The sequence below is a fragment of the Bombus pascuorum genome, chromosome 3, assembly GCF_905332965.1.
Source record: "Bombus pascuorum chromosome 3, iyBomPasc1.1, whole genome shotgun sequence".
In the NCBI taxonomy this organism is placed as follows: Eukaryota; Metazoa; Arthropoda; class Insecta; order Hymenoptera; family Apidae; genus Bombus; species Bombus pascuorum.
The window spans coordinates 5,548,674-5,561,011 of NC_083490.1; the positions used below are offsets into that span (position 1 = coordinate 5,548,674).

Sequence of the window (12,338 nt, forward strand, 5' to 3'; positions counted from 1 at the left end):
GCAAGAAAATCGGTAGAGGGAGAAGAAAAGAGAGTAAACGTTGAAACAGCGGCTTTTCCACTGCATCGTCGACGCTTCCTCCGCCTAATTGGCAAGAATGACGCACGACCCTTGTAATTGCTCGAACGAACCGAAGAAACCGAAGCATGATATGTTTCTTCCTCCGACAGACCACGTTCGAGTCTTTCTCGTTTTCCTTTGAAACATTCGTCGTTATCGTGTTATACACTTTCCCTTTCGACTTCGTTGACAATTTCGTGACAACCTGACCGCAAATACCGTGACAGTCGTCGTCTCCTGCGATGAGAACGTAACCGTCGCTTAGTCAAGAAGTACGAAATCCGTCTCGCAGACCCCCGAATCTCTTTTCATCGCTGTTAATCGAATGCCTTCACGGTGGCCGATGACCACTATCGCAACGTTTTTGCTTTCCGTGGTTTGCGACGAGTCGCTTGTCCTCTCCTCGCTACCAGACGAGAATCTCCTTCTATAGGTAGATTTAAGGCGTCACGGGACGTTAAGTGTCACCCTTCGACACTCGTACTCGGCCGACGAGAGGCAGATTTCAAAGAAGAATTCGGAAGTTGAAAGTTGGTCGTCAGGTGATTATCGTAAATTCACGAGTTTTCTACCCGTGGGATAAAAATCGCTTTAGAAATGATCCAAGCGAAACGAATTCTCGCGAATGAATTACAGTCGCTGATCGCGATTATGAAAATTTCCAGAATTTCGTTAAACCCGAGGGGGCTTGGATATTCGTGATACGTAGGTATTCGAAATACGCTTTAGAACAAAGCTTGTGAACTTACAGAAGCGAGTTTAAAATAGTGACAAACACGAAACACGTGGAGTAAGCGAAGAAGAAACATGGAAAAAAATGGACAGTTATGTTCGTGGACGATCAAAAGTCAAGGGAGAAAGAAAGTCGAAAATATAATATAGTATAAACGCAAAGTACGCGTTGCACTCTTATACAACGGGAGGTCGAGCCAATTTCATATTCTCATCGTGGTCGAAATCGTTTACGTAACATATGTGTCAAGAAACTTATGTAGATAGGAAGAAGTTGATCGCGCCGTGCAAGTGCCAGGCGACATAATTGTTGCACAGCGGGCCGTGAAAAAAGAAAGGGCAACCAAGAATATGGAAATATATGGAAAATACCGTGAAGACTATTTCTCCAAAGTACACATATGGAAGCTATTTCGGGAGTTGTCAAGCAACGATCACTGTCACGGTGGTCAAAACTGCATCTGTGATTTCCCCTCTTTGCGTTACACAACGTCGGACACTGATCCGTCTTGACGCATGCCGAGATCTCTTACGATCTCCTAAAATCCACGCGTTTCTAATAGAACTGGATTGATCATAGGATTTTCTAACATCGAATTTATTCTCAAATACGCGAACAAGCATAGCCTGTATATTTAGGTGTGCGAAGCATTGCTTGTCGAAATCTTAGCAGGAATTGTTCGCATGCAAAAGACGGATTTCTCGAGTCGTTCATCGTCGCGCATCGCATTACGAAAATACCAGAAAAGTGCGTCGTGAAGAATTTCAAATTCTTTCGTGGATTTGTAAACTCCATCGCGGTTGCTGGTTTGCCGGCGAAGAAAAAGAAGAAGAGGGAAGAAAACGAAAAGGGGTGAGAATGAAAGAGAACAAAGGAGAGAGAGAGGAGTTACCGTGTGTCGTAGTCGCGGGTAGTCTCTTGAAGATAAAGAGGATGACAAAGGCACGGTGAAGTGTCCAGGCTTGGCTCATAATTTTCCTTAGGCGTCGCGCGACGTGCGACGTGTACGTGTCACCGCGTCGCGACGCACCCGTCCGTCTCATCGCGACTGGAACACCAAAAACGAACCTCTGACTATTTTATTGCCGGTCTCCTGACTCGTGAGATTCCTTCGTTTCCCTCCCACCCTTTTTCTCTTTTTTATTCTTTTTCATTCCGACTACGAGACGTCGAATACTTTTTGATTTAGCTGCAGTCGACGATTCGAGAATCGCGAGCATACTTTTAAATATCGCGCGATCTCCGTCTTGTAAAGCGAATATCGTTGAATCAAATCGTTGAATTCACGAACGCGACGCATAATGTGGTTTGCCGTTTATTTCGAGGGAAATAGTTCGGTCTAAGCGAACGTCGAAAGTGGGTAGCGAAAGAACGGATGCACGGTCGCGTTTTATTGGGCCAGCACGCTTGACAGCAAGAATGACTGCGCTCGTAAAAGCCTCGTATAAATAAAATCGCCGGGAATATAATTGTTGCTGAGAGCCGGGAACGCTCGTTCTACGTCGAGGTATAGATATAACGCGGTCAGCTGTCGCCACTTCGTACTGCAACACTTTTTCATTGATTTTCGCAGCATTTTCTCGATAAAGCTGTACTGTCTTTTCTTCCCCAATTCCTCCCCTTCTTGCCCATTGAATTCTCCAATAACCAATAGTTCGAGTTCTGCGATTAGTCTCGCGATTTTCACGATACTGCGCCACTACGACGCGGCTGCCGTCGGCGGTTCAAACATCAAAAGAATACACACTATTATATCATTTTTATGAATGTTGTAAAAATACAACAAAAAGAAGAATCGTCGTAAAATTTGAGATATCCGTTTCTTCAACGAGTAGCCGTTACGCAAAGATGAAAAAGCTTGGTAATTCGGTTAATTCGAATCAGGAGTAGATAGCAAGAAATTGTTACTTTCGAAGAAAGTAGAAGAAAGTCAGGAATAAGGGGAAGGGTCGGGAACTCGCGTTAGGGCGAAATTGTTACTCGACACCCTTGTGTAACGAGAGTCAAGCCGCGGCTATGAACAAGACCAATGTTCCGGCGCATAAAGAAGCGTAGTTTAGCGTGTCCCTGAAAATCGAAACCATCATGACGCCGGCGCCTCTTGCTTATTCTCTCTTCGTGCAATATCAAAACGCCGCGCTTATACAATGTGTCACTATATGTTTATCGATCAATGTATAGAATTTAATCGATCGATGTGATTCGATACAAACGAATGGGGAATGGTTCGTTCCTTTCGCAAATTCATTACGAAAACTTGCAACGAGATTCATTGCCAGTTTTTAGAAAATAAAATTATCGTTTGGACGATGGGAAAATTTCTGGATAACAGATAACGCACGCGTACGTACTTTTAAATTGCCAGGGGTTGCATCCAGAAAACATCGGAAAGCCGTGCTACCGTTTAGAAACCAATGAGCATCTAATGAAGGTGGAGCTTGCCGAGGAAATCTCCACCTACTCTTAAAATTCTCTATTTCTCTCCTCTCCTGCGTGCGTGTCTCCCTGCGTAAAAGGAAGAACGAGATGCGAAACGAGAAAAGAGGAAGGAGTGACGGAACGAGGAGCACGCAAGAGGGCGGGAGGAGAATGAACGAAGAGGAAAGACAAATGAAGAGGCTGAGGAGGATCTTCAAGTACGTTTTAACTCGGCCAAGTCAGTTGGCATCTCGCCGCATCAACTAATACGATGGCTTCGTTTCACGGTTTCACGAAACGATCTTCCGGCAAAGTCGATCGACTAGTTGTGATTTACGCGTGATTCGGATGAAAGCAACGCTCGAACTTGAACGAAACGTTACCGCGATCCAACACGCTTCGCAATTTTATAGTGGGTGATCGTCGCGTGTATACGTATATTTTCGTTTACGTACGGGACAACGTTGATCTTTTGGCAACATCGTCGTTGGAAACGAATCTTATCGTCGAGAACGTTCGTTCAAAACGATCTTGTCCGTACAGAGTGCTCGTGACGAAGACTTTCTTGGATACTATCATCTATCCGTACAATGACAGTTACTGCGAATTTTATTCGAAAGGATTGAAATAGAACAGTCCTTAAAATTCGTTAAATCAAACGCGCTTGCTAGATATTGTATTTGATATAATACACGCTTATAGATTCATGCGAGCCTTTGCGCTCACGAGAGATTTTCCTTGCTATTCAAATGATCGACGATTAATGTCACAAGATCGTAAAACGTCCAAAAGAGCAATTGATTTATAGACCTACAGCGAAACGCTTTCATCGCCAAGCAACGAGTGACAAAATGTACATTTATTATATACTGTTAGCATAAAGAATCGATTTCAAGTAAGTGCGGATCCTACGAAGAGGAATTTCATGTTCGTATAATACGATAATTGGAGCAGTATACGGTTCGTTTTTATTTTATCTAATTTACATATCCCTAGTTGGCATTCGATGCAAAGGAATAAAAGAAAGGTACAGGTATACGCGTTCCGACCTGAGTTACCCCTTCTTGCAAGACCCGCAGAAACTGAAACGAATTATAATTGATCGTGACGACCATGATCGCAGCCGTTGATAATATACTCGATAAAAATTCACTACGAAAATTTTCACTGTGAAAAGCACCTAACAAATGTTAATGTTAGTGTTAAAATATTGAAAACATTGTTGGTCGTTATTCTGATATTTTAATTAAGACATTTGAAACGAATAGGGCAACGATAAAGGAGCGTAATATTTGTTGGAAACGTATAAAACGTTCTCCAAGCACATTGGAACCACATTGAGCCGATTGGCACGTGGCATGAGCCTTAATTACTCTGCCACGCTTCGACCAAGATTTTCAGGAAAAAACTACGCATTCGTCTTCGACGTTCACGAAATTACGTTTCGAATGAACAGCCTGATCAATTCTTGAAACATTTGTTTCTAAATTGAAAATTAGGGAGCAGGAAATGTTATCTAACAATGTTTTAAGCAACTCATCGACGACATTATCGCGTATTTACTTCAATATTTTCAAGTAATCAATTTTAAGAATAAGAAATATATTTGTGCAATAATCGAGGCTCGTAATTTATCTATTCGAGTCGATTCGATTCGCTCTTCGACTCCATCGCTATTCGACTAAAGAGGTTTATTTCTTAAACGAAAAGAGAACAATGTTGTGTGCAAATTCGGGACAAGAAGAAAACAACAGCGTGATAGTTTCACAAATGACGAATCCTCATACTCCGCAAGATTTCACGGTCTCGCGCTTACTGTCGACATCAACTAATTCGTTAGGTAAGAATCCAGGGTATTCGCGATCGAGACGTTAGGATTCGTACAAACGCTTATGTAACGGAACGTAGAAAATTAAACGCGATTCGTGATCGCGCGTTTCGCTGAGAGGCAGGCCCGCGTGTACACGCATGACGAGTTTTCACGTTTAATCCACGATTCAGGATGAGCTCGATTCCATCGAAATCACGCATTTCCAGTCATGCTGTTCAGATTATACCGCTTTGATGAATGCTCAAGTACAGTGAAGTCATTCAAGAATAGCCGCGCCTGTGCTGCTTCTCTTCTTTGCTCTTTTTTCTTTTTAGAAGCGTTACTTGCCTATCGCGGACAGCATCTTAAAATATTTCACTCGAATTTTCATTTTCTTCCAAAGAACTCCGTGCAAATAAGAATTTAGTCAATCGGTGTAACAGTTTGGCCGGCGTGTTGTAGATGAAGTCATTGCGATAAAGTGATTGTGGCAAATGATACGCTTATATTTTACAGAGTGCAACGAAAGTTCCACGACACCTACGTGTAGGCGACCCAGAAGGAGTAGGACGACATTCTCGGCGCAACAATTAGCCGCGTTAGAGAGGGTGTTTGAAAGGACGCATTATCCGGATGCTTTCGTTCGAGAAGAACTTGCAACGCGTGTATCTCTATCGGAAGCCAGAGTGCAGGTAATGGCAATAGCATCTTTGAACTTGAAAGTAAGAAAAGAAGTGAATGGAATAAGAAAAGAAAGATGTATTTTCAAGCACGGTAGAGGCATTCGATGATGATCTTTGCTTTGTGGAAGAGAAAAAGTATCGTGGTAGCATGTAAAGGAGAAAAAGTATCGTATCGCTTGGTGGGCCAAGTTCACACATGTTTCTTGGGATTATGGTGGGCAATGTTAGAAGGAAGGCAGACAGGCAGACGGAGGTATAGGAAAGAGAAGAAGAAAAAGTGAAAAAAAGGAAGGAAAGAGGATGGAGGTCGCCGCGGATAGCTAAGCAGAAAATCAGAGGAGACAGGTTGTCAGGGGCAAGGAGCTATGATTAGCTTGGCAGGATAGTTGCGTCGTTCCAGCGGCATCTGTGCTTGGCATACGACGTATGCTGTACCGTATGCTGTACGATACGTCGCGTATCTAGCACGTGTGTGGTGACTCTTACACGGTTGTGCAGAAAGCACACTTTTCGTTTACACGAGTCGATCCATCCACTACTGGTGCTGCTGCTACGTCCCTCGTCTCCCGCTGATGTCTGTCCATTCGTCTGTCTGCCGTGGACTGTACGGTTGCCAGGAGCCGTCACGCTGTCCCGTCTTCACTTGCCGCATCCCTTCTTATGTCCGTTCGTTTCTTCTTCTCTTTTTTCTCTTCGTTCGACAATTACGGCTTACCACAATGATATTTTCGTTTCATGGCCTTTAATTAAAATATTTTCATAAAAATGTTGCCTCTATCTGTTTCAAGATATGAACCTCGACGATATCAAATAGACGCGATTTTCTTCGATCTCAGCGAAGCAAAATATTTTTACTAGTATAAATACTCTCGCGAAACTGAACATTTGGAAATTTTACTCATAGGTATGGTTTCAAAATAGACGCGCCAAGTTTCGTCGAAACGAAAGGAGTTCTGCTATTAACCGAGGCGTTTCCTCGAACAGAGAAGTGGAAACCACTTTACCTTTACGACCTATCAGAATAACGCACACGCAGGAAAACAACTCGGATACTCTACAGACTTCTCAGGTAGCGCAGTATCCCTACAGCGAATACTGGAGATCGTCGCAACACTATACCTCTATGCAAGCTTCTACCTGTCATGGATTTATCAATGGAAATTTAGGAAATGTCAATCTTCCTCCGTATCATCAAACGGAAATTCATGGGGGAATCGAAGGATCTACGATGAGCAGTTTAAACGCGTTACGATTCAGAGCACATCCATACGGAACTGCGTATTCTGCCATGCACGCAAGCATGTAGCTTTCTCTCTCTCTCACTCTCTCTTTGCATAATAATATCCCTTTTTAAATTTCAAGTGATAGCGATTTATAAAATACCAAAGATTTTAACGGCATCGTTTAAGTCAATGTAAGAAAAAGAAGATGATATAATATAAAGGACCAACAGATCGAACATGGTTGCATAGAAATTAGGATTTAAGCACGAAATACAGGGTAATGGAAATAACTCGAAACGTTATTTTGTAGAACTGAAATAGCTTAATAAATAATAAAAATCATATATGTATTATCTGCTTAATACAAGACATCTATACAGGAAATGTTATATGTTAGTCTACAAAGTTATTATATTATGTATGTTAATCATAGAAAAAAGCAAGATGTATAAATACAATGATCGATCTCTCTCTGTGGAAGAACGGGTCGTGTACTCGTTGCGGCAAGAAATATGTAAAGTTATAGTCGTAAAACGAATATGTTCACATATAATGTAAGAACATTGGCACAAAATTAGAATATAAATTTCCTAAGTACATTGGTCACACGTATATTCGTTATAACGTTAATCGAGCTAGAACCACGTAAAAAGATTCCAAAAATTTCTTCTTACATATTAGTTATTACATGCTAGTCATCCGTCCAAAAGATCTTAATTATAGAGATACAATTTAGTACTATACAGTTACTTGTACATTTTGCACAGCATTACTCCAATCTACTTTTGAAGGAACCAAATAAAATGCAGGTGCTATTTTGCTGCCACATGGACATTGACTACCCGCTATCCAACTAAAAGAGCCTAGTTTTGTATTACATTTTGGACAATTCAATTTCCCCTCGACATTGTGCGTTATATCGGGCATCCAAGCTAGCGGCTCCACAAACAATATTTTGGTACAAAATTCTGCAGGTTGCTGCTCTCGTTTTTGTAGCGGTTCCAACAATTCACGCGACGTTTTTCTTGTACTTATATGTCTCCAGATTTGTCTTTCGTTTGGCATATGTGGCAAAATATTGCTAGCACTTGCTATGATTCTTCTACACTTTTTACACCGATACACTGTTGGCTCTGGATGTACCGTAGCAAGAGCAGGATCTGATTTTATCAAATCAGCACAATTTTGTGGTAAAATTTTTGCCTTTCGCATCTTATCACCTGCAATTTGTAATTTATACATTTTGAATTGTACGTTAGTATTATCTACTCCAAAACCCATTTCTTCGTAAAGCTTCAACTGTGCTAAAAAACCAGCGTTAGGTCCCACAAAGCGTCTCTTTTCTTTTACAGCTTCAAACGCATCGTAGAAACTTTTTTTATATTTTTTCATTAAATATGCAATAACGATTGTAGCTGATCTAGAAATACCAAAATAGCAGTGTACCAAAATGTTTTCATTCTGCTGTAGAGAATGATCTATAAACTCATAAGAATCTTCAAAGTGAATTAAAAGATCTTCGCGTGGCATATCAGTAACTTGTATGTATTTTACAGTCAAATTTGGTAGAAGTCCTTGGATTTTTCTTGGAAGTGGACATGAATCTACTGTGAGTATATAATTTATTTTAGTTTCCTTTAACCATTCGATATCTGTAGCAGCTGTAAGATTCCCAAGGAACAAACCAGGAATAATTTCATCATAGCTCGATGGGCCAGCATCAAAATCTTCTCTAATTAGATTAGTAGTTTCTTTTTGTGCCATGCTGATCACTCTGGAATAAAGAATAGAGCTACGGCATGCATCTTTAATGGAAATTAATTTTGTTAATTATGATAGGATACTTATGATATAGAAGATTAAATTGATATAGAATTTCTGAACTAAAATTCTCATAAAAAGTAATAACTTAAATAAAATATAACTTCCCTAGAGGTACCAATAGTTGTCCTTGTGTGAAAAGAACGTGGAATATCCAAAATCTATTTACAACATGCTCTAAATGAAAATTATATTTTTTATTACCTCGCTTAAACGTATTGTAAATAATTGCAGTATTTCTGATTATGAAACTAGTTCTATAAATGTTATTTAAATAATACGAAAAATAAATCGTAACAGTAACATGTTTTATAAAAAATTTTATTTTCTTTTTACGATGTAAAATATTATTGGTATCAGACACAGTATGTTTCGAAATCATTCAAATTTTAATCCTTCCATAATGTTACACATCTTTCATTCATTTTGATATATTTTAAATTTATTTTCTTACTTTTACACAACATAACACAATAAAAAACATATCCTACATTCACAAAGGTCTATGAACTAGTTCCAGTTGTCAACGCATGATTACGATGGCGCTTCGGTAGCATATTCACATGGTTCAGTTCTAAATTGAAACTTCTTTTCACAGTGCATACAAATTTGATTTCGTGGTTAAAAAAACACTATACCTAATTAGCAAAATCAAACAATTACGATCTAAACAATGTACATAAAAATGCAATTAATATTTTTAACCTTTGTAATCTATCAAAAATTATAATTTCTTCGATGGAATTTTTATGATGGCTTCTTAATGCTGGATAATTTGGAAGACAATATATGCATATTTTTTATAAATATTTTACATACGTTCGAAAAATATACCATATTTTAAAGATATACAGGTTAATATATATGCGCACTATTTTAGTGTATATACACATCTCAATAAAAATGGAGTATATCAACAGAATTGTACCTTCAGCTTAAAAGTAGGCGCGAATTTTATATTATAATATATAAAATATTTAATTTTAAACTATCACAATTATGTGTGTATGATAAATAAAATTGTTCAATTGCGATAGAAACATAAAAATAAAAGAACATTTTACAACCAATCGTATTATTAGTACAAACAAATTCTGCAGTTTGATTTTATTAACTTATATCATCAAAATTTATTTATTTAATAATATTCTTAAAATCAGATGGTTATGTCATCGATAATGGTATAAGTATACGAAATACGAAACAAATATCGTCAAAATATAACGGTTTTTAAAAGAGAAGAATAAAATTAGAAAATGATGGAAAGCAATAACAGGTAACTTTCAGAAAATCAAAAATAAATATAATTTAAATAATTGATCTTTGTACTTTCAAAAACATTACGGAATATATCATTCGACCACGTATGCCGGAAGTGACGCGACTTCGATCTCCACATCATTCAGAAGAGTTGTGAGAATACCGCTTACACAGTCGTATAGAGCAGTAAGCCTAGGTGTTCCGTGTTTCTCCGATTTTCTCTGTCTCTTCCTCTTCTTCTCTGTCTTCGTCTAGTCGTTTCTATCGGTATCACTTGCGTACGCGCACGTGTGTATATGTAAGTGTATGGGTACTTTTTTGATTTTTAAATAAAACAAGATGCTGATCTCGCAGGAGGTGATCTCAAAAGCGGAAGAAATCGCAGATCAGGTGAATTTACAGGCCATCGTGCTTGATTTATTTCTCTTTTACGAATAAGTCTGCTATTGCAAAGGAACTCGTAATAGAACACCCATAGAAATCCTGTAGGAGCACAGATGTACTCCTGTCAACGTCATCGTGACACGATTCTTATGTACATTCACATATTTTAATTTACACGTTTTCTATTCTTGATTATTTATTAATATCAGGCTTTTTTAATATTGCTGAATATTGCAAACTTTCGTACATTGTTGTCTCTACCTTACGAAATTAAAGGTTATGCATCAGGATTTATGAGGATATATGTATGTATCTGTTACGAATTCCATTGCTTTCACCGATTTTAATTAGGTGAACCTTTTAGTTTAAATAAATTGAGATAATAAAGATTCAAAGTTATCTAAAACATTAATTTTTAACCTTACTTCATTGTTCTATTTATATGATACTTTTGTCGATAACATTAAATCTGTAAGAAATATTTATTTATTCTGTATAAATGTATTTAGTTTGCTTTATGCCATATTGACAAATATGTAAAATACTAATGAAAAATAAAAGATTTCATGACATATATATATATCACTATGTTTAAGTATGAATTATTTATCCACTTATTATTCTTTTCTAACAATAGGTAATTCGCAATGGAAAGCATATATTGCCAACTCTTGCAAGATTATGCCTTATAGCCACATTTTTGGAAGATGGATTGAGAATGTGGTTTCAATGGTCAGAACAAAAAGAATTTATGAACAATAGTTGGCATTGTGGTACCTTCTTAGCTACAATGTTTGTCTTGATTAATTTAATTGGACAACTTGGTGGTTGTGTCATGGTTATTGGAAGATGGAAAGTCAGCATTGCTTGTGGAATCCTGTTTTTCATAGTAGTTCTCCAGACACTGGCTTACAATATTTTGTGGGACGTAACATTTCTATTTAGAAACCTAGCATTGATAGGAGCACTCCTTCTGGTCCTGGCTGAATCAAGAGTAGAAGGAAGGTCATTATTTGCTGGTGTACCAAGTCTTGGAGATAATAAACCTAAAAATCTCTTGCAATTAGCTGGTAGAATTTTATTAGCGTTTATGTTTACCACGTTAATTCGCTTCGAAATATCATTCCTTCAAATCATGCAAGATATTCTTGGAAGCAGTTTGATGGTATTAGTCACTATTGGATACAAAACCAAACTCAGTGCATTGTTACTTGTCTTAATATTATCTGCACTGAACCTTTACCATAATGCATGGTGGACCATTCCAGAGTATAAGGCTCTTAGGGACTTCCTTAAATATGACTTTTTCCAGGTAAAATTCAACCATTGTTACCTTTATCAATGTTATCAATTAAAAGTGTTAAATGTATATCTCAATTTTTACAGACATTATCAGTGATTGGTGGCCTTTTAATGATAGTATCTTTAGGTCCTGGAGGCGTATCAATGGATGAGCATAAAAAGGAGTGGTAGATGTCATGGTATCACCTGAATATGCATCATTACTTTGTCATGATCATTAAGTAAAAACAGTCTCCCATTCCTATTCCTTTATATGCTCAATCAAGTTTATAACAAGTCCATCGTTTATTGGATGAAGAGCAATTCGTTTTGAATTATTCAATTTGGATAAAGGAATTGTTAAAGTAGAGTTTAAAGTTGATATTTTAAAATACAAATACATAAAATTACAAAAGAAAAAAAAAGTGGAAAACTCCAGAATAGTGCTGTTCAAAAACAAACAAAATGAAGACAACACCAAGACTAATTTATATAATCAATAATGGCATTGTACATATGACACTACATTTATCAAGGAAACAAAATATATTTTTTCTGTGTGTTTTTAATTTTCTCTCCGTTTTTGATCTTGAATCCTAATCGGATTTATGTGCATGATTTTAAATATCAATGAATTCTTCCTGTAGAAATATATGTACATTTAA

General features: G+C 37.8%; 3 protein-coding genes across 5 annotated transcripts; 2 read left to right on the forward strand and 1 right to left on the reverse strand.

Annotated features, from left to right (window-relative positions):
- Positions 1–3,441: 3,441 nt before the first annotated feature.
- On the forward strand, positions 3,442–7,163 carry LOC132905122 (dorsal root ganglia homeobox protein-like). 2 transcript variants are annotated; one of them, XM_060956127.1, is made up of 4 exons: positions 3,442–4,406; positions 4,480–5,051; positions 5,538–5,713; positions 6,609–7,163. In XM_060956127.1, exons 2-4 carry the CDS (start codon positions 4,928–4,930, stop codon positions 7,008–7,010), a joined length of 702 nt encoding a protein of 233 aa, XP_060812110.1. In that variant the 5' UTR covers positions 3,442–4,406; positions 4,480–4,927; the 3' UTR covers positions 7,011–7,163. The 2 variants fall into 2 exon arrangements, with proteins under 2 accessions (XP_060812110.1, XP_060812109.1); XM_060956126.1 differs by having other exon boundaries at positions 3,442–5,051.
- Positions 7,164–7,253: 90 nt separating this feature from the next.
- LOC132905118 (dual specificity protein phosphatase MPK-4) lies at positions 7,254–9,277 on the reverse strand. 2 transcript variants are annotated; one of them, XM_060956121.1, is made up of 3 exons: positions 8,953–9,277; positions 8,613–8,701; positions 7,254–8,534 (listed from the first exon to the last, which is right to left on the reverse strand). In XM_060956121.1, the coding sequence occupies exons 2-3, from the start codon at positions 8,689–8,691 to the stop codon at positions 7,666–7,668; spliced, it is 948 nt and encodes a 315-aa protein (XP_060812104.1). In that variant the 5' UTR covers positions 8,692–8,701; positions 8,953–9,277; the 3' UTR covers positions 7,254–7,665. The 2 variants fall into 2 exon arrangements, with proteins under 2 accessions (XP_060812104.1, XP_060812103.1); XM_060956120.1 differs by having other exon boundaries at positions 7,254–8,701; positions 8,953–9,276.
- An 881-nt stretch (positions 9,278–10,158) lies between these two features.
- Positions 10,159–12,242, forward strand: LOC132905120 (surfeit locus protein 4 homolog). The gene is made up of 3 exons (XM_060956124.1): positions 10,159–10,398; positions 11,030–11,704; positions 11,779–12,242. Exons 1-3 carry the CDS (start codon positions 10,348–10,350, stop codon positions 11,863–11,865), a joined length of 813 nt encoding a protein of 270 aa, XP_060812107.1. The 5' UTR covers positions 10,159–10,347; the 3' UTR covers positions 11,866–12,242.
- Positions 12,243–12,338: the final 96 nt, after the last annotated feature.